The 20,088-nt window shown below is 52.0% G+C and overlaps 1 protein-coding gene across 1 annotated transcript; it reads left to right on the top strand.

Annotated features, from left to right (window-relative positions):
• Nucleotides 1-10,283: 10,283 nt before the first annotated feature.
• On the top strand, nucleotides 10,284-18,269 carry HCRTR1 (hypocretin receptor 1). Its single transcript, XM_066265102.1, has 8 exons — nucleotides 10,284-10,453; nucleotides 10,633-10,968; nucleotides 11,168-11,346; nucleotides 12,356-12,599; nucleotides 12,941-13,056; nucleotides 14,514-14,740; nucleotides 15,731-15,852; nucleotides 17,493-18,269. The coding sequence occupies exons 2-8, from the start codon at nucleotides 10,770-10,772 to the stop codon at nucleotides 17,681-17,683; spliced, it is 1,278 nt and encodes a 425-aa protein (XP_066121199.1). The 5' UTR covers nucleotides 10,284-10,453; nucleotides 10,633-10,769; the 3' UTR covers nucleotides 17,684-18,269.
• Nucleotides 18,270-20,088: the final 1,819 nt, after the last annotated feature.

Here is a 20,088-nt window from a genome sequence, read left to right as displayed (position 1 = left end):
TGGCACACAAACATCCCTGAAGAGATTGTAAAAAAACAACAAACTAAAGTCTAATGCAAAAGGGCAGTCAGTATCTCTGTAAGGCATCCAGAAATGCAGCAGACCCATGAAAACTCGTCTCCTAACGTGAATCCTCTCAATAGTTTTACTAGTTTTTCTGTAGAATCTCTTTGATTTTCTAGGTAGACAATCACATGATCTACAAATATAGGAGGACCATTTTGTTTCTTCCTTTTCAGTGGTTTACACCATTTATTTCTTTTTCTTTTTCTTATTGCACAGGCCAGGAAATTCAGAACATCTTTGAACAGAACCGGAGATAGTGAACATCCTTTTAGGTGATTGACTTTAAATGGAATACTTTCAGTTGTTACAATTAAGGGTTTGCTTACTGTAGGTTTGAGAAAGACACTCTCGATCATATGTCACATTAAGGAAGTTGCCTCCTATTTTGAGTTTGCCAAAAACTTTTTTTTAAACTGCTTAATTTGATATGGTCATAAGAGTTTTGTGTCTTTCAATCTGTTAAAGCTGAGACTTAACATGACAGTTTTCGAATGTTGAAATATCCTTGCCTTCCTGGACTAAACCCAACTGGGTCAAGATGTATTTTTTAATATATTGCTGTATTTAGTTTGATGATATTCATATTTGAATCTATGTTCATAACTGAGAGTGGACCTAAGATCTTTCCGTCTTAAACTGTCCTTGTCTAGGTTGAGTACTAGCCACAGAAAATGCAAAGGGTAGTTTTCCCTTTTTCTATTTTTTGGTGCAATTTCTACAAGATATGAACTGTCTGCTCTCTGACTCTGTACCTGAGCCCAAGATCCCTGACTCATAGCCACGTGCTAGCAGCGCAGTGGATGAGAGAGGCGTGGCTGAGACTGCGAGCCCGCCACATGTAAGGGGTCAGACCATCCCCCTCGGCAGTCAGTGATGGCCATGGTGGAGGCATGGTCAGCAGATCCTTTAGCTCTTACCGTAAGCTAAGGCCTCTCACTTTATCATCGACAATGAAAGTGGTATTTTGTCTCCTGTAATTACTCCTTCAGTTTATTTCTGAGCATGTCAGAATCAGGCCGAGGAGGAGAAGGACTATTTAAAGGAGACCTCCTTGGAGGCCCAGACTGGCAAGTACACAGAGAAAGCTCAGACAATTGAGTAGAGGGTAATTAACACAGTAATTAATTGAAGACATATTCCCCAGAGTATGGTACATGCATGCGCCACTGCTATGATGACATTTAGTGGTAAATAAAAAACCCTCTGTCATCTTGAAAGTTATGTGTTTATATTACTACAGATAAGAAAATATAACTATATAGTTGCAAACAATAAGAGAAACAAATACAGCACCAAACTTGCAACTTCACAGGTATAGTGTAAGGCTAGGATAGTCAATGTGAAGAAAAACCACAAGTAAATACTAATACAGGCAACAAGAAGATATGGCAAAAATTGAAACAGTGGCATGGGAATAATCAAAGTTTGGAAAATATTCAAATAAAGGCCTGTGTCATGAATAATAAACCAGCATCTGCAACCAACTCTCCCCTGCAAACATACACACAGAGAAGACATGGGGGGGGGGGACTAAAGAACAAGAGAGGAATGTTTTCTAGAGGAATTGAATGCTCTTTCTCAAAAGGACTAGGGTTCCCACTCAGAGTGTTGACGTCGAGAGTAAATCCCTCCTTGTCTTGCCCAGACTGGCAACCGGGGGCATCTGCTTGCCTGTCTGCCCCCTTTCACATGCCCTGCTGGTTCATCTTCCCACTCCATAAGGTAAGTGGAAGAACAAATTAAAGACATTTTCAGACATGCAAAGATTCACAAAGCTTTCCTTCCATGCACTCCTTTTTAAAATGTTATTTGAAGATATACTCCAACAAAACAGAGATGAAACCAGAAGAAAGAGATACTGGATTCACAAAACATTGGAATGAACCCTGGAGTGCAGTGAATAGAAATACCAGAGGTTCATAAAATCATCAGTCAAAGTTAGAACAGGAAGTCAGAGGGTTTGGAGAAAACCGTCCTTAAGAAGGAAATGGGTTTCATTCAAGAAATAATGTAATTAAAGAAGCTGGAGGGGTGTTTTTTTTAGATTTTATTTATTCATTTTAGAGAGGGGGGAAAGAGAGAGAGAGAGAAGGGGGAGGAGCAGAAAGCATCAACTCCCATATGTGCCTTGACCAGGCAAGCCCGGGGTTTCAAACTGGTGACCTCAGCATTCCAGGTCAACACTTTACCCACTGCACCACCACAGGTCAGGCAAGCTGGAGGTTTTTAATGACCTGATTTAAAAAGGCATATGTTTTTTTTTCTCAAGAAGAAAAGAGAAAAGCAATTAAAAACTCCAGTGGAACAAAAAGTTGTATAAGAAAGTCATGCTCCAAATATGAAGCAAATTAAAATTTAACATGACTATCTGAGGGATTGTAGGAAAATATATTTGAACTTGAAGCTTGGAGCATTTCCCTTTAAGCAACATTTAAACCCTAAGATATAGTTTCTTCTGATTGTGTCTCAGGATGCTAGTTAGCTCTGCAGAGAATAATGTTTACATAGTCATAACATTTGTTAAAAACACTATTGATTTTCAAGTTTTGAAATTCAGAGATAGACAACACACAAAACCAGGACATTAATTTGGATACAGAATGAGATGCAAATGAAGTGGTTTATCGGAAGAAGGTGGGAGAACTGGGCAAGAGGATGAAGGATGTCTCCTTTTACACAGTGGGGGGTCAAGAGTCAGTGCATAAAATTAATGGCACAAGAAACCAGAGCTGGAAAATGTGTATCTATTCAAATTCTGGAGGGAGGATACCTTTGCTAACCTTCTGGACCTTTGTGCCAGACTCTGTTAGTTCTTCAGTAACCATCTCCCCAGCTTCCTTTAGTCATCGAACCCTTACATTTCACTGGGCACCTGGTGACCCCCCAACACACACAAATGATATTCCCCGACCACCCTTGCAGCTACATGTGACCAGGTGACCAAATTCATGTCTAGTAAGTATAAGCAGAAACGATGTGCCTCCCTGCTAACTGAAATATGGATGTGACCAGGCCAAGAGTTTTTGCCACAAATGGTAAGAACTTGTATATATGCTAACTATGAGTCAGGCACTTTCTAAGTGCTTTAAGTATATTGACTTATTTAACTTAATGAGGATGTATATTAATTTCTTATTGTTCTTATAATAAATTAGCATAAACTTAGTGGCACTACATTATCCCCATTTTACAGATGATGGAACTCAAGCACAGAGAAGTTAAGTAAAATGTCCAGGGTCACACAGCTTATAAGTGGCAGACCCATTATTTAAACCTGGACAGTCTAGCACCAGAACCTGTGCTCATAACTGAGATCGTCTTCTATTCTGGCAGAATTATAACTTCCTGATATAATTCTGAGGTAGAGCCACCTGGCCAGCCCTGGATGGTCTGCAAAGAAAAATAAACTTCCATCTGACCTGTGGTGGCGCAGTGGATAGGGCATTGACCTGGAATGCTGAGGTTGCCAGTTCAAAACCCTGGGCTTGCCTGGTCAAGGCACATATGGGAGTTGATGTTTCCTGCTCTTCCTCCCTTCTCTCTCTCTCTCTCCCCTCTCTAAAATAAATAAAAATCTTAAAAAAAAGAAAAGAAAAATAAACTTCCATGTTTCTAAGCCACTGTCTTCTGGAGAGTCTTTGTTACAGTAATTGTATTCTAATACAGGAGTCACTAGCTATTCTACAAAATTAAAAAATAATCATTTTACTTTATTTTATTACAGTTTGAATCTTTTACAAGGGAAAATATACTCTTTATTTATTTCAAATGTTTTTAAGTTGAGGGCCTGACGGCCAATCTGTCCAAATCACAACTTGCTTAAACCTTCTGTGTTCTTCCTGCTTTTGGAATTGAGTCAACACCCTCAGCCTAGACTCAAGGCCAGCCCTTTATTTACCTGTCTATTTCTCATTGCTCCCCTTCATGGGAGCACTGTCAGGCCAAACTAGTGTTTACGGTGGCCCCAGAACAGCCCTTTATTCATGCTGTCCCCTCAGAATTCTATGTTTGGACTCTCACCCCTTCTTCCTCTCCCACTCCTGCCTAGCGTGATTCACTTAAAGCTCATCTTTAAACTCCTATTCATCCCTCAAAACCCAGTGCAAGTTGCCTCTGAAACTTTTTTTCTGTTCATGTTGGTCTTCGTCTGTCCTATTAAATATTTCCCACAAATATCCAGTAATTCAGGACATAGCTCAAAACCCACCAGTCTACACACATGTGCGTGCACGCGCGCACGCGCGCACACACACACACACACACACACACACAAGATAAAGTATCTCCCAGAAAAATCAGCCTGCTCCTTTTCTTTCTCCTTGGGTGTTCCTGTTTCAAAATAACCGTCACATCATCATTTATTACTAATATGACTTCTTATTATTTTATGATTTAGATCTTTAGCAGCCTCCTGTACCACATATGACTCAAAATAAATACCAAATGACAAGATAAGCATAAGGATGTCTGACAAAGTCCTGATTCTTCCCATGGTGACCTCTCTGTTTTTTTTTTTTAATATTAAATGATTTTTAAACCAGTATGAGTCTCCATCTTGCTGGTGCCCAGCCCCTGTGGCTCTGCACACCTGCCATTGCGTGAACCCTTCCACAACTTGATATGGCCAAGGCTCCTGGGGCTCTTGCCTTATAACCAGTGAAGCGCGGCACAGAGAGGTTGTTTATATAAGAGTCCTATGGCTGCTGTAACGATTATCACTAACTTAGTGGCTTAAAACAACACAATTTTTTTCTCTAACACTTCTGGATATTCAAAGTCTACAATGAATCTTCTGAGGCTAAAATCAAGGACTCGCCAGGGCTGTGTTCCTTCTGGAGGCTCTGGGGCAGAATCTGGTGTCTTTTCCAGCTTCTAGGAGTCACCCACACTCCTTGGCTCATGGCTCCTTCCAGCATTGGCATCGCTCCAACCTCGTCTTCACCATCACTTCTTCTCTTCCTGACCCTCCTGCCTTCCTCCTAAAAGAACCCTTGTAATTACAATGGGCCCATCTGGATAACCCAGGATAGTCTCCTCGTCTCGAGATGTTTAACTTTGTCACATCTGCAAAGTCCCTTTTGCCTTGAACCATATTCACAGGTTCCAGGGGTTAGGATGTGAACGTTGTTTTGGCGGGGATGTGAACATCTTTGGGGGGCCATTACCCAGCCTGTCACAGAGGTATAGTGACTAGTCTAAGATCACACAGCTGGAAGCAACAGAGTCAGGAACTTTCTGGCCTTTCTGGCCCCCAATCCTGTGTTCCTAACCTCCTTTCAACACTAGACTTAGCTTGACCAGGTGGTGGCACAGTGGATAGAGCATCAGACAGGGATGCTGAGGACCCAAGTTCGACATCCTGAGGTCGCTGGCTTGAGCACGGGCTCACCAGCTTGAGCGCAGGGTCGCCAGCTTGAGCATGAGATCATAGACATGACCCCCTGGTTGCTGGCTCGAGCCTAAGGTCGACGGCTTGAGCAAGGGGTCACTTGCTCTGCACATATGAGAAAGCAATCAATGAACAACTAAGATGCCACAATGAAGAACTGATGCTTCTAATCTCTCTCCCTTCCAGCCTATCTGTTCCTGTCTGTTCCTCTCTCTCTCACACTAAAACAAAAACAAAAACAAAAATACACACACTAGACTTAACAGACAGGGGTGTTTGGCTTGTTTTTCCTTTGCGTTCACATGCACTATCATTGTGGGCTCCAGTCTCAACCTGGCCCCCCCTGCCCTGACTACACGGGCTCCCCTCCTAATGCATTTCATGCCCACACCCAGCCATTTGCTTACCTGGGGTCCCCCAGCCTAACCAGCAGGGCCCCCGTCTCTGCAGTCCACCTGCCAGTGTTCGTTGACTAAGGATCTGACTGAAGGAACAGATAGAAGACTGCTGTCTCCAGCACCTTCCCTCTTGCCCCTGCCCATAGTTTAAAGATGCCCTCAAGCTTGTGAAGCCCCCAAGACACTGGACTCTGGGCCCTGAGCCTCCTGTACTCACATGGATGTTGGTTCACCCAAACCCTGAAAGAGGGCCAACCCTCCCCAGGGAGAAGAAGCACAAAGGTTAAGCACCATGAGGTCCCTGAGTCTTTCCCATGGGGCTCCAGGGGCCAGAGCCGTTGGACCCAAGGACCAAAACGTCCCCACTGCCTCAGTGGCCTGACCAGAATCCCCCTTCCAGGCCCACAGCCCAGTGACTGCTGGCCCTCCCGCACCCCACCCCACACCTCTGCTTGTTTTCTGATCTCCGTCCTTCCGAAAAGCACCTCTGCCCTGCCCAGAGAGTTCCCATCCACATCCCAGGTCTGTGGCAGCATTAGCAAGTTGAAAACCTAATTACATTTCGATTACTCTAGCCCTAGCCAGACAGAGGTTACTTGAAGTCACACTGGAATTGGAAGGGAAAGGGGATAGCACCTGGGGCCAGTGCTGGGGCTGACAAAGATGGATGTGACAGGGATCTGTGGCTCAGAGGCTCAGGATTAGATCAACAAGAGGTCATGTGGCCACCGGGTGACAGACAGCTCGGGCAAAGCAAGGCTTCAGGCCACCCTCCCTGGGTGGAGGAGGTGTCAGGACTGAGTGACCAGCCTGGAAATGGAGGACATGAGGTCCCTGGGTCCCTTGACATGGCACTTTGCCAGCAGCTCCCAGAGGCCCGTGCTGTTGGGCCCAAGGACCAAAACACCACAGCTCCTTGTGGGTCTCCATAGCGTTACTGGCCCCCCTTGGGCCCCCTCTGAGTCTGCACCTGGGGTCTCTTCCTAATGCCCATCTAGGATGAATATCTGGTCACCCCCTGCCCCACTGTGGCTGAGGGAGCCAGACTCAGGACCAGAGGGACCTGGGGACCCTGAGCCTCCTGCCTGGCCAGGGTCTGATACAGGAGGAAGAAAGATCTGCCACCTCGGGGTAGCAGGAACCACTCCCGGTGCTTTGTCCTGGGGAGCAGCCATCTCTGGGTACCACTGGGTGAAGAGGGGTTGGCAATGGAATCCCTCTTAAGGATGGATGGAACTGGTTCTGTAAAAGTGGATACTGCGGGTGAGAGGGTAGATTCTCCCACTGTGTGTTGGTCTCCTTCCCCACAGACACATGCACCCCTATATAAGGATTTGGGGGGGGCCCAGGGAGCCCCTGCTCACTCCAGCCCAGGGTGCCTGAATTGTGGAGTCCTGAACTACGAGCTGAGCTCTAAGCCTGGCTGTGCTGGCTCGTTGGTGCCCTCCGCCCACGCCCACACGCACACACGCGTCTGTGCCTTTCACATCACATCTGCAACTGTCATTTCAGCGTCTCCTGTGATCTACCTCCCATCCCGCAGGTACTGCAGCCCTCTCCCCTCATGGCAAAGACTCCAGCAGCTTTAGATGGCGGGGTGAGCGTGGGGGGATTAGATGAGTCATCCCTGTAGGGGCAGACATACCAACTTCCACATACACACGCTTACAGAGCCGTGGACAAAGGCATGCCCACACTCACAGGGAACACACTGGGAAGCCAATGTTCGTCAAAGCCATGCTGTGCATCCAGACACATAGAAACAGACACCTACACACACACACACACATTCCTCAGAATATAAAAACACCGACACACCAAATACACACAGACACCTATCCAGACACATCCCACACAGGGTGACCTCCCCTACCTAGTCATCAACCAGAGCCTGTCCCCTATCCACACGCACACTCAGAGACACAAACACACACATGGATTCCCCAAACACTCACAGCCCTTACTCGAATACAGACACTCACACACACACATATGCGCAGGCTCAAGTGCAGGGAAATGGCGCGCGCGTGCACACACACACACACACACACACCAGCCATTCCTCTGTGTTGCCTCATCCCTCCCCTACCTCTGCCAGCACCTGGGCAGGCAGGACAGAGCTTTGCAGCCAGAGGGATCCATGACACATCATCCTCTGTGCAGATGCAGTGTCTGCCCAGGACAGCGTCTGCCTTAGGGTTACCTCCACTTCTCCCTCCTGCTCTGGAAGGGGGAAGGTCCTATCCCCCCTGTGCCACCCCAGCTCTCCTAACAGCACAGCTCCAGAGCTTTGAAAGGGAGCTTTGGTTGCAATAGGGAAGATAGAGGTTACATTTCGGGCATCACCTGGGGGGGGGCAGAGGGAGGGGAGAGTAGGTCTGATGTGCTAGGCAGGTCCTGTCCTGAGGCAAGAGACAGCCAAGGTGACTGCCTGATGCCTGGAGGTCACCCTTCACCTACTATGTTTCCCAGAAGGCCTGAACTCCAAATCTTTGCACCTGCTGTTTCTTCTACCTTGAATTTTCTCTGCTGCTATCACAATCCTTGGGCAGAGCCGCCTTCTCATTCTTCAGATCTGCATGTGCTGGTTCCTGCTCTAGGAAGCCTGACCTGATGTCCTGACTGAATCAGTCTGTCCTGTGCCTCACAGCCCCCTTGGGTTCCCTCACAGCTCTCCTCACACCATAGAGAACTTCAGGCCAGCCTGGGCTCTTCTGTCTGGTGAGGAGGCAGATAAACCTGGAGAGAAGCTCTCAGGCTTGAATCCCAACTGTGCCTCTGCGGTGTGACTTTGGGCAAGTCACTGAACCACAAGAGCGCAATGTTTTCATCTATAAAATGGGGACAAGAACAACTATCTCACCGGACTATACAAGTGGCAGCTTTATTATTGTATCTCATTGCCTGGCACACTGCTTAGTAAATGTTTGTTAAGCAATCACCCCTCTGACTTTCTACTTCCTACCCCCACCTATGGTGTCTGTTTTGAGAAGGGGAACATAGGTATGAACAAAAATGATTGGCGGCGGGGATATTTGCGGCTGGGAGATGGGCGCAGGGCCTCTCACGTCACTGGGAGCTAGCAGCTCCAGCCAGCTCCAACCTCAGCTAGAGCTTGGCTGGAGGTAGTGCAGGCGTCTCTCACTCTGTGACCCACCTGTGCCATCCTCCTCCTCAGTTAGGTGGGGCAGCGAAGAGAGGTGGAGCTAGGATCCCCTCTGCTCCGTGACTCTCCGAAGTTGTTCAGGCAGGGCCCGCCAGCACACAGTAGGTGCGCTCTGAATGCGGAGTGGCAGGAGGCAGAAATATTGAATGAATGTGAAAGGTATGATTAAACAGAGGGATGCATGAACGGAAGTGTAATGAATGGAAGCGTGAAGTGGGAGACGAGGAGGAATGAGCATTTCCCTCCGCCCTCCGGGTATCGAGGCTGGGAAACATGAAGAGGAGACTGGCTGGGGGGCTCCCCTCCCCACCCTGCCCCTCCCGCCCTGGCCACCCCGGCTGGCGGCGCGCAGCCCAGCGGAGCCCGCGCCAGCCACAGCCCGCTTTGGAGCCACAGCACCCCCAGGAGCCCGGCCTTCGGGGCAGGGAGGCGCAGTCCCCAGTGCAAGGTCCGGGGATCAGCAACCGAGGACGCCGGGGTCCCGGAGCCAACAGGTGCGGGGTGTGGGAGACCCCCAGACCCAGGGTGGGGGTTCCAAACGACCCTCGGCGGCAGCCAAAAATCTCTAGGGATAACCTAGGCGCTGGGAAGCTGAGTCCCCAGCAGGCTTTCCTCACGGCAGGTTCGTGCAAAACCCCTAAAGCGCTCTCTTCCCCCAATCCCGCCCAGCCCTGCAGCCCCCTCACAGCTCCTGAGGTGCAGGGAGGTCCCGCTTAGGGAGCCGGTTCGCCAACGCTCGGTGGGGTATGAAGGAGCCCCTTCCCCCTGTCTCAAGGGGTCTCCAGTGCAACCCTCCTACACAAGTACAGGGTCGTCCCTACCCAGCCCGGGAGAAGGAGGGGTCTGAACCAGACAGGAGGGGCGGGGAGCGAGGCTGGATTTATGAATGGAGGGAGCGTCCTGCGAGCCGGACCCCAGCGACCCCTGGCGGCCTCCGGGGCGCATCGCGGCCCCGGGGATTCAAGATGGGCTAGTCTGGGGGCCGAGCTGCCCCGCCGCTGGGTCTGGGGTTCTCCACCCACTTCCAGATAGGTCATCAGTTCCTCCCTGCACCCCTTCCTCACCGTGTGTGCGTGTGAGTGTGCGTGCGTGTGTGTGTCCACCGAGGAGGGTTGGACCGGTCTTGTGGACGTGGCCTGGGTCTCTAAAGCTTCCTTTGACCCTTTTATCCAACCAAAAATTCAGGCCTGTGAATTGATTGAAGGGAGAATAGTTGCAATCGGATGGCTTCCCCTCTCAAATCTGTGGTGTTTGGTGGATTCAGACAGACCTGGCAAAGTAGCGTTGTGACCTTGAGCAAGGGACTCAACCTCTCTGGGCTTCCATCTCATCTCTGCAAAGCAGGATTCGCTAGCATTGGGGAAGCCGTCTTCCCGCACCACTTTCTGGGTAAAGCACTAGGCATGCTTTGGAGCTCATTACTCTCCATTTGAGGTAGGTATGGTCAGTACTCCATTAAACAGATGGGGCATCCGAGGCTGGACGGGGTGCGGTCTGTCCCTCTCCACCATAACCCACAGCACAGAACTGTGAGAATTAAAGGAGTTTATATGCAAATTGCCTGGCACACTACCTAATGTTTCTTTTCTTCCTCGCTCCTTCACTTCCTTCAGGAGGTTTGGGGCTGGGACCCCAAAAGACCTGAGTGCAAGACGCCGGGTTCCCAGAGAGAAGTGGGCTGAGACCCAGCCCGGCTCCCCTCCCTCCTGGGAGCCCAGGATGCCCCTTGGCCGCAGCGGCTCCTGAGCTCATGGAGCCCTCGGCCACCCCAGGGGCCCAGACTGGGGTCCCCACTGCCAGCGGGGAACCGTCTCCGGTGCCTCCCGACTACGAAGACGAGTTTCTTCGCTATCTGTGGAGCGATTATCTGTACCCGAAGCAATACGAGTGGGTCCTCATCGCAGCCTACGTGGCTGTATTCCTCGTGGCCCTTGTGGGCAACATGCTGGGTAAGTTCCCATGTCCTTGTGATGCTACGGGGTTCCCTTGCAGACCGGAAGGAGTCCTGGGCCTCGATTCTCTCCCCCTCCCTCCAGCTTCTCTCTCCCGGCGCTGGGTAGTGTGGGAGGGGCGCTCGCTGATGGGCCTGCAGCTAGGAGGGGTGTGGCTCTGCCGCTGGCTCCCCCTCATCCCTGCCCCGCCCCGCAGTCTGCCTGGCAGTGTGGCGCAACCACCACATGAGGACCGTCACCAACTACTTCATCGTCAACCTGTCCCTGGCAGATGTACTGGTGACGGCCATCTGCCTGCCAGTCAGCCTTCTGGTGGACATAACTGAGTCCTGGCTCTTTGGCCATGCCCTCTGCAAGGTCATCCCCTATCTACAGGTGAGCTCTGCGGGTGCCCCTCCTTATCCCCTGTCACACCAAGTACAAAAACTTGGCCTTCCCTAAGTCTCAGTGACCCTCAGACCCGCCTTTCAGACAGGACACAGTGGCTCAGTACCCATGTGCTGTCTTCCTCTACTGTCAGCAAGTGCAGGCTATCAAGCCCCACACCGGAGGACAGACACGGCCTCATGCACCCACACAGAGATCCCCCTGATCACACACACAGACTCAGACAGCCATGTGCGGACACATGCACAGTCACCTCCAGGTACACGGCACCAGCCCACAGTGACAGACAGACACCACAGCCTTCTGGGCCTGCTTCCTGATCCCAAGGCAGGCAGATTTGAGGGGCCTCGCTGTAAAGCCCCTCCCCAACAAGGCAGAGGCACTCCGGGAGGCAATGCTCACCCATCCCTCAGGCCTTGGCTCCTCTCTGCCCCCAGAATGGGGACTCTCTCCTAACAGCCTGGGGAAGGGATGCCACCCCAGGGCAGAGGGAAATGCCTTTTGAATGCTCATTGTTGACATTTTCCATTAACTGATTAACTATAGCAATCCTGAGAATATTAAATATTCTCAACCCTGGGTGAGGTATTTAACCTTTCTGTGCCTCAGTTTTCTTATCTGTAACATGGGGCAAGAGTCCCTGCCTTATGGTGTTGTTGTGAGGATATGAGAACCATGTCTGGTACGTAGTAAGTTCCGTAAGTATAAGTTATTTATAGTAAGGAATACCTACTCTCAAGCCAGGAGGTGGATGTTTTCTATCAATGGTTGCATTTATTTTCATGAGAATCCTGCTAGGTGAATGGCATATTCCCATTCCACAGGTGAGGCTCAGAGAGGGGGAGTGGTTTGCTCAACTCTACACAGCCAGCAAGTGGTGGAGTAGGGATGGGCACGGCACCTGCCTGCCCAGTGTTTCTGGGCTGTGAGCCCCCTCCCTCCCTCCACATCTCTGAGTGGCCCCCAAGAAGACTGACAAGGTGTCTCCATGGGGCAGGCTGTGTCTGTGTCCGTGGCAGTGCTAACTCTCAGCTTCATCGCTCTGGACCGCTGGTATGCCATCTGCCACCCACTGTTGTTCAAGAGCACCGTCCGGCGGGCCCGTGGCTCCATCCTGGGCATCTGGGCTGTGTCGCTGGCTGTCATGGTGCCCCAGGCTGCTGTCATGGAATGCAGCAGCGTGCTGCCCGAGCTAGCCAACCGTACCTGGCTCTTCTCTGTCTGCGACGAACGCTGGGCAGGTAACGGTGGTAGCCTTGGGCAGGCATTCCCGAGTGGGCACCTCTGGGGCACACCCCCCTAGGGCAGGCATCTGTCAGAACACCCAGGGTGTTAACTGAGATGACACTTTATAGCAGGCATCTACCGAGGATACCTTCAGGGTGGGTACCTCCTCTAGTATAGACATCTGCTAGCGAGGGGTCCTCCGGGATGGGCACACTCAGATCGGGCAACTCCAGGGGCTCTCTGCCATGATGCCTGTATGGGGCCCAGCTGCTTGCTTTGGCCATAGCTGGAACCAGTTGTCATTGCCAAGCAGGGTAGGCTGAGGGCCCAACCTTTGTATCTTTGACCCCTGCAGATGAATTCTATCCCAAGATTTACCACAGTTGCTTCTTCATTGTCACCTACCTGGCCCCGCTGGGCCTCATGGCCATGGCTTATTTCCAGATCTTCCGCAAGCTCTGGGGTCGCCAGGTGAGGCCCACTCTGGTGTCACTGTCGGGGCTGGGAGGGGATAGGGCACTGGTTTAAGGGAGTCAGTAGTCCTCTACCTTCAGAACATGCCGTCCTGACTGCGATCAAGAGAGGCAAGATCCAGGGACTTTCAAACTCAAGGCCGGAAGTGCTAGAGGTGACCCTAGCACTGCGTAGTGTCAAACACCATTCTAGGATCAGTAGCTGCCACTGACTGCACCGTGCACTTGCAGCTAGTGCTGCATCCTCTTAACCACCATATATTATCCCCAACCTAATATATGAGCAAACAGAGTCAGAGAGGCAAAGCAACTCCCCAAATCCCTCAGCCAGAGAGGGGAAGGTCAGGGAGTCAAACCCAGACTGGTGGGCTTCAGTGCTCTGGTCAGTGCCACAATAGAGGCACCTCCATGTTGCTTGCCAAATTATGCACTTTGCTCCCAATGTCTTCACAACCATCTAACCAAAGCAGCGATGCTGAGTAATGGCAACCAACTCGCCACAGCCAATGAGTGTGGAACCTCTCTGGTTCCAGGGCCCGCCTTCTTTCCTCTCGCACAAACTCACCCATGGCAGGTTCTGTGGGGCTTTTCTGTGGGGGTAGGAGTGTACTCAGAGGCCCCTGGCACCAGCAGGAGTGATTCCTGGGCCAGTATCTGGGCAGTGAGAGCATGTAGACTAGAACATGACCAGCCTTTCACTCCGCCAACACCTGCTCCTCACAGCCCCCAGTCAAGATGGCAGCAGTCACTCTCCTCGTCTAACGGACAGGAGAACTAAAGCTCAGGAAAAGACAGTGAGTTGGCCAAGGTCACATAGCTCATGAATGGCTGAGCTAGCCCTAGACCCCAAGTTTCCTGGACTCTAGCCTCATGCCCTGTATTGTGGGTGATTCAGGTGTCCAGTGGTAGGAGAGGCTTCGGGGAAATCTATGGCTGCTCCAGGGGCCTGGGACCATGACAGGTTTATGGGCACCGACCCAGGGCGGGACCTGTGCCCTGAGGCCCAGGCCATTCCATGCTGCTCACCTGCTTACCCCTTACCAAAGGTTCCCTACAGGCAGGCATGGGCCAGAAGGAGGCACAATTCACCTCCACCCCGCCCCCTAGGTCTGACAGAGATGGTAATCTAAGGAGGATGGATGGGCGCTGGGAGGATGTTGTCAAGGGTCCCCTGCATCACTGAGTTTCAGTTGCCTCATCTGTAACAGAGGGTCAACAACCTTTCCCAAAGACGGTGGAGCCTCATAATGAGCTAATGGAAAATAAAAGTAGGTTGTGCACCATCAGTCCAGAGTGTTGGTCTCTATCAGGAATATTAGGCTCCTTCCTATTGCAGGGGTTTCTTCCCTTCACCCCCCTCCACCTGCCCCAGGGTCCGGCCCAAGCAGGGCCCAGCAAAGAGGACTGACCTCCCAACGAGCTCCTCCCACCATTGCTGTCTCTGTGCGCGGACAGATCCCCGGCACCACGTCGGCCCTGGTGAGGAACTGGAAGCGGTCCTCAGACCAGACGGAGGAGCAGGGGCAGAACGTGGGCGCAGAGCCCCCGCTGCGGGCCCGGGCCTTCCTGGCTGAGGTGAAACAGATACGTGCTCGGAGGAAGACAGCCAAGATGCTGATGGTGGTGCTGCTGGTCTTTGCCCTCTGCTACCTGCCCATCAGTGTCCTCAACGTCCTGAAGAGGTGAGAGCTCTCGGAGAGAGGGGTTGGGGTGAAGGCGTGGTTGTGGGGGGCTGAGGAAGGACTCCCTCTGCTTTGGAGAAAGACCTGGCTCCATCCCAAGGCCATGGTGTGACCTTGGGGCAGGTCCTTTCTCTTCTCTGAGCCTCAGTCTCTTCCTCTGTAACATGTGAAAAATTAACAGTGCTGACCTCCTAGGGCTACTGTGAAAACTCAGTTGTCAGATGGTAGGGCTGGGAACACCATGAGCAGTGCTCAAGACAGTCCTTGCCTTCAGGGAAGCTACATCCAGTGGGAGGGAGAAATAAACATATAAAGCCAGGTAGATAATGGCTATGAAGAAAAGTAAAATAGGGTAAGTGCATAGAGAGTGACGGTGATAGGTGAGGTTTTACAAAAAAAATCTTTTTAAAAATATGGTTATTAAAAAATAAAAAGGCCTCTCAGAGGAAGTGGCATTTGGCAGAGAGCCAAAGCGAGGTACCAAGCCCTGCAGGAGGACCAGCATGCTAAGCAGAGGGAGCACGGGGGCACAGCAGGCGAGAGGCCGCGGGGTGCAGGGAAGAACATGGGCTGACTGACACGAGACAATCTCAGTGTGTTTGTGCTTGGCAACTTCCTTGCTGAGTGATCTTGGGCCTGTCACTTGACTTCTCTGAGCTTGTTTCCCTTTTTGAAAAATGGATAGTGTCTATGACTCATCATGTTGCTGTGAGGATGGATGAAAACGTGGATGGGGAGACCCAGGGGATCAGATAACTGGTGACTGAGCAGATGAGCCCTGGTGCCTCTCCCTGGGCCCACTCTAGTTATACTCTCTGTTCAAGAACCCAAAACTGGTCAAGACCCCAGACTCAGGCCCAGGGAAGGGCCACCGGGTAGATGGAAGGGCAGGAACTCCTGTACTTTATAGCCCTGTATCTTGAATTCTATGAGCAACTCACATACATATGTCTTCCCTATTTCTGGCTGTCGTCCCCACCCTGGTCCCAGGGTGTTCGGGTTGTTCCGCCAAGCCAGTGACCGAGAATCCGTCTATGCCTGCTTCACCTTCGCCCATTGGCTGGTGTATGCCAACAGCGCTGCCAACCCCATCATCTACAACTTCCTCAGTGGTGAGTGGGCTGGGGAGGCAGTGCCTGAGGGCAGCAGTCGTCCCCAGGACAATAGTCTCCCTGTCCCCAGTCCAGACTACATAAAGGATGGCGGTAGGTAGGGGGCAAGATAACTGCTCCTTCCTGGAAATCGTGACCCTGTTCTGGTGACTCCCACTCAGGCGGAAGACTTAACCCCACCCAGGAGCTCTGGTCTGAGTGGGAGACTGGCCACACTCCCAACTGAGGCCAAAGAAAGCTGAGCAGCACCCAGGACCCAGCTTTGCAGATTATGCAGACCAGTGAGTGGGTGGGAAGGACAGCAGCCTGGCCAGCTCATCTCCACCCTGCCAGGTGCCCGCAGGGCAGGACCTCCACTCAGCTGTCTGGTCAACAGGGCTCCAGAGGGAGCCGGGCCTGTGGGAGGAGGGCCTGAGGGATGACTGCATGAATGAGGCATCAGGGCAAAGGGAGAGTCACCAGCGGAGGCAGTCCTGGACAGGGAGAGAGCTGCCCCATGCCCAGCTAGACACACTGGCAGAGGAGTCAGAATTTGAGGCGCTACCCCCTGGATCCACCCTCTTCCAGCGTCAGCTCTTTTGCTCCTCCCTCTGGAAACCCAGCCCTCCTGGTCCCCTACCCAACCCAGGCCTCCTCTCTGCTGTCCCACAGTTCCCACGCCCTCCTTCTAGTTCCATTTCAGGGTGCATGCCCAGCTCCCCACCCTAGCCCAGCAAACGTGTGACTCACCAGATCTCTTAACTCTGGGACATGGCCTAAAGAACTGGTCCAGATGACTGTCCAAGCCTGGACAAAAATAATCTTCAAGAAAAGATTAAAAGGAACCAGGGGTCAATATTATAACCCTCAACGAGACTCAAGGATTACTCAAAGGCTGGCAGTTTCCACTCAGAGGAGAGAACAGAAGAGTGCTGCGGCAGATGACATGCTACATGCCTCTGTTTGGTCTGCATTTACTGAGCGCCTACTGTGTGCTTGGCCCTCTGCTGGGCACCTGAAATGATCGAGGGGGTTCCGGTTCCAGATACTGTTTCCCTGGTGTCCTTTTGATGAACATGCAGAAGTTGGCAGGCCCTCCTTCTCCACTGTGTCTTCCCCTTTAAACAAAGGGCTTTAGTGTTAGAACTAGGGCCCACTTCTAGGTGGATGGCCTTGGGTAAGCCAGTGCACCTGTGTCTCCTCTGTGACAGGAGGATGAAGGGCCCCACCCAGCCTCTCTGGGTGCTGAGGCACCCAGCATGGTGCCTGGTATGCGGGCTGCTGCTGCTGTCCTTTTCCTTACCTTGGGACAGAGATGGAAAAGCCTAGGTGAGCCCTGAGGCCCTGCACCTACACACCACGAGGGACAGAGGTGATCTGAGTCCCCTGAGCCAGACACCCTGTTTAGACTTGGGCTCAGAGCCAGAGTGCAGTCAAGGAATCAGATAAAAATTGCATTTCTTCTTGGGAACCGGCTCCGGGGCCTCTGTTCTCTCTCCCTGGCAGTGAGGAGGTGGCCCTGAAGCTCTCTTCAACCCAGCTCTATTCTTCCCTCCTGCCCCCTCATAGGCAGCCTGGTCTGAGCTGCGTGGTTGTCCCTGGGCCCAAGGCCCCTTCCTGCCGCATCCATCTTCTTATAGCTGTGTCTTCTCTCAACCAAGGCAAATTCCGGGAGCAGTTTAAAGCTGCCTTCTCCTGCTGCCTGCCTGGCCTGGGACCCTGCGGCTCTCTGAAGGCCCCCAGTCCTCGCTCCTCTGCCAGGCACAAGTCCTTGTCCTTGCAGAGCCGGTGTTCCGTCTCCAAAGTCTCAGAGCACGTGGTGCTCACCAGCGTCACCACGGTGCTGCCTTGAGCGAGGGCTGCCCTGGTGGCTCCGTGGGGTGCAGCCTGTTCCCTGCACGGGCTGCTGCTGGGCTCCCGGGGGCCCAGCTCTGACTCCTGGCGGAAAGAATGCTGAATGCAGTGCGAGGCCAGCATTCTGGTCCTGGTTTTCTACCTGACTGACTCTGGGCAAGTACCGTCCCTTCTCTGAGCAGTGTCCCCTAAACAGGATTGATGTGAAGATTAAGCATGTTCAAGAAAGTGGAAAGCTCTTTGTAAAGTGTTATGGACAAGATTATCATTGTATTCCTCTCACTTGGCTATACCTCACAGTACCATCGATCCTTATCATCCTCCCAGAGCTTGGCCTTCTTCCCAAAGACCCCTCTCCTACCCGACTGCAGGCCTTTCTCAAGTCCACTGGAAGGGCCCCAGCAGCATTTCCACCGGGCCCAGCGGCTCTCTCAAGCCCAGGCTGCTTAGGAGCAGCCCTGCTCTGCTGCCCCTAAACGAAGCTGGGCCCAGCCCTTCCCCTGCGGGAAGAGCCCCACCCTCACCAGGTGCCAAGTGCACGCACCATGGACTGGATCCTCGTGGCTTTGTAGTGTGATAAAACACTTTCCATGTGACCATTTGACGTGGAGGCCAGCAGCCCAAAGCAATTGTAATTAAAAGCCTGGCACTGAATGTTCCCTTTCCTTGTCATTGCACAAAATCTGTGCTGCTCAGGCTAGGAGCAAGGAAGGTGGGGAAGGCGGTGTGTGGGGGCAAAGGATGGGGAAGACAGCGCAGCACCGGGATGCTGTTATCTGCTGACTACTCCCGCCTCCCATCCCCCAATACACTGGCTCCAGAAGGGCTCCTGGCCAGGCCTCAGAGCACACGTGGTCCTGCTTCCTCAGGCACTGCCAGTTTTCTGACGCCCAGGACCTCAATCTGTGACACATCTGTCTGCTCATGGCCCAGTGGCCTACGGAAGATAAGGCGGATAGGGTAGGCAGACAGCAGAGTTAACAGACTGACGTACTATTATCTTCACCTTCTTAGAAATCAGGGCTGGAGTTTATTCTCTGTTGAACTCACAGGATAAAGAGAAAGCCACAGACTTGGCTAGATGTTCTCCATCTGCCACTGAGATGATTAGAGGGCTGCCAGAGGCCCTGATCCTTGTTGCCAGAGGAGGAGGTGGAACCAGCCTGCAGCACTGCCCTGCCGAGAGCAGCGGGAGACATCTGGCAGAGGCCAGTGCAGCCGTGCGCACCACCAGGTCTGCTTAACCTGATTAATGAAGCTGTGGGCTCCCCCTGACCTCAGCCCTCAGGAAGTGGGGCAGAGCCATGGTCCTGCCAGGGCCCAGCCCAGGAATGCTTCAGCGCCCTCCTCTTAGGCACCACCAGGGCAGGTGGAAGGTGTTGTCTGTCACCCTACTCTCCAGATGATTTAGCAGCCTGCTCTTGAGGACATTTCCACAGATGTGCAGTTGTGGCCAGGCGGGCTGGGCTGTCCTACTCATTTCGGACTCCTGTGGCCTTAGGGTCCAAAGCTGTTTGTCAAGTTTGCAGCCAGGCTTGGAGTGTGCAGTGTGCAGAACGAGGTGTGAGAGCTGGCCCCCAAGCTCAGAACCAACCATGCCCACAAGGACCAACCTAGGTCCCGGGCTCCTCAGCCCCAGCTGAGCACAAGGCTATTTTTGATTGGCATCGTTCTAAAGATGTGTTTCAGTAGACACTTGGCTCAGTGGGAACAACAGAAGCTTCCCCCCTTATGGCAACAGTTTTTACTCTATTCTCTGCTGGTTGAATCCAGAGCCATGCTGAGCCTTAGGCCTCCAAAGCAGGGTGACCTCCAGGGGAGGTGACCAGGATGACAAGGGGAGAGATGCTCAGCGAAGAGCTACTTGAGTCCAGGACTTGGCAGAAATGCGGTGACAGATTCCCGGTATCTAAAGGTTGGCATGACGAATGAGCTACCTGGAGAGGCACTGAGTTCCTTGTCATTGGAGACTGCCAAGCAGAGGCTGACCTCACAGTGGGGCCGTGGAGGGACCCCAGCCCTGGGTTGTGGCTGGCCTTTGGGAACTGATTCCATCTAATTCTGTGACAATGGGACTGAACTGCTGAGCTCAACATATTTGCTGGGCCTCACTGAGCTGCCAAACAGCCCAAGTTTCTTTTCCCAACCATCCACTGAAGGGAGGGGAGCCCTGCTTAGGGCCTGGAGTTCTTATCTCACCCCCCAAAACAAAAGGATTATCACACTATTACCCATAAGGTCCCCCAAGCAAACCAGAATGTCTGGTGTCCTGGCTTTTGGCTGAAATTTTGTCAGCTCACTATAAACATTCATTGTAAATTCCTTATCACACTGATCTGGAGACCCATCAGGCAAGTACAGATGTCTGTGCTTAATAAAAATGGGGGGAAAGTTATGACTTAA

The sequence above is a fragment of the Saccopteryx bilineata genome, chromosome 3 (genome assembly GCF_036850765.1).
Source record: "Saccopteryx bilineata isolate mSacBil1 chromosome 3, mSacBil1_pri_phased_curated, whole genome shotgun sequence".
In the NCBI taxonomy this organism is placed as follows: domain Eukaryota; kingdom Metazoa; phylum Chordata; class Mammalia; order Chiroptera; family Emballonuridae; genus Saccopteryx; species Saccopteryx bilineata.
The sequence above is the reverse complement of the archived record's forward strand: the minus strand, read 5'-3'. Positions and strand labels throughout refer to the sequence as shown.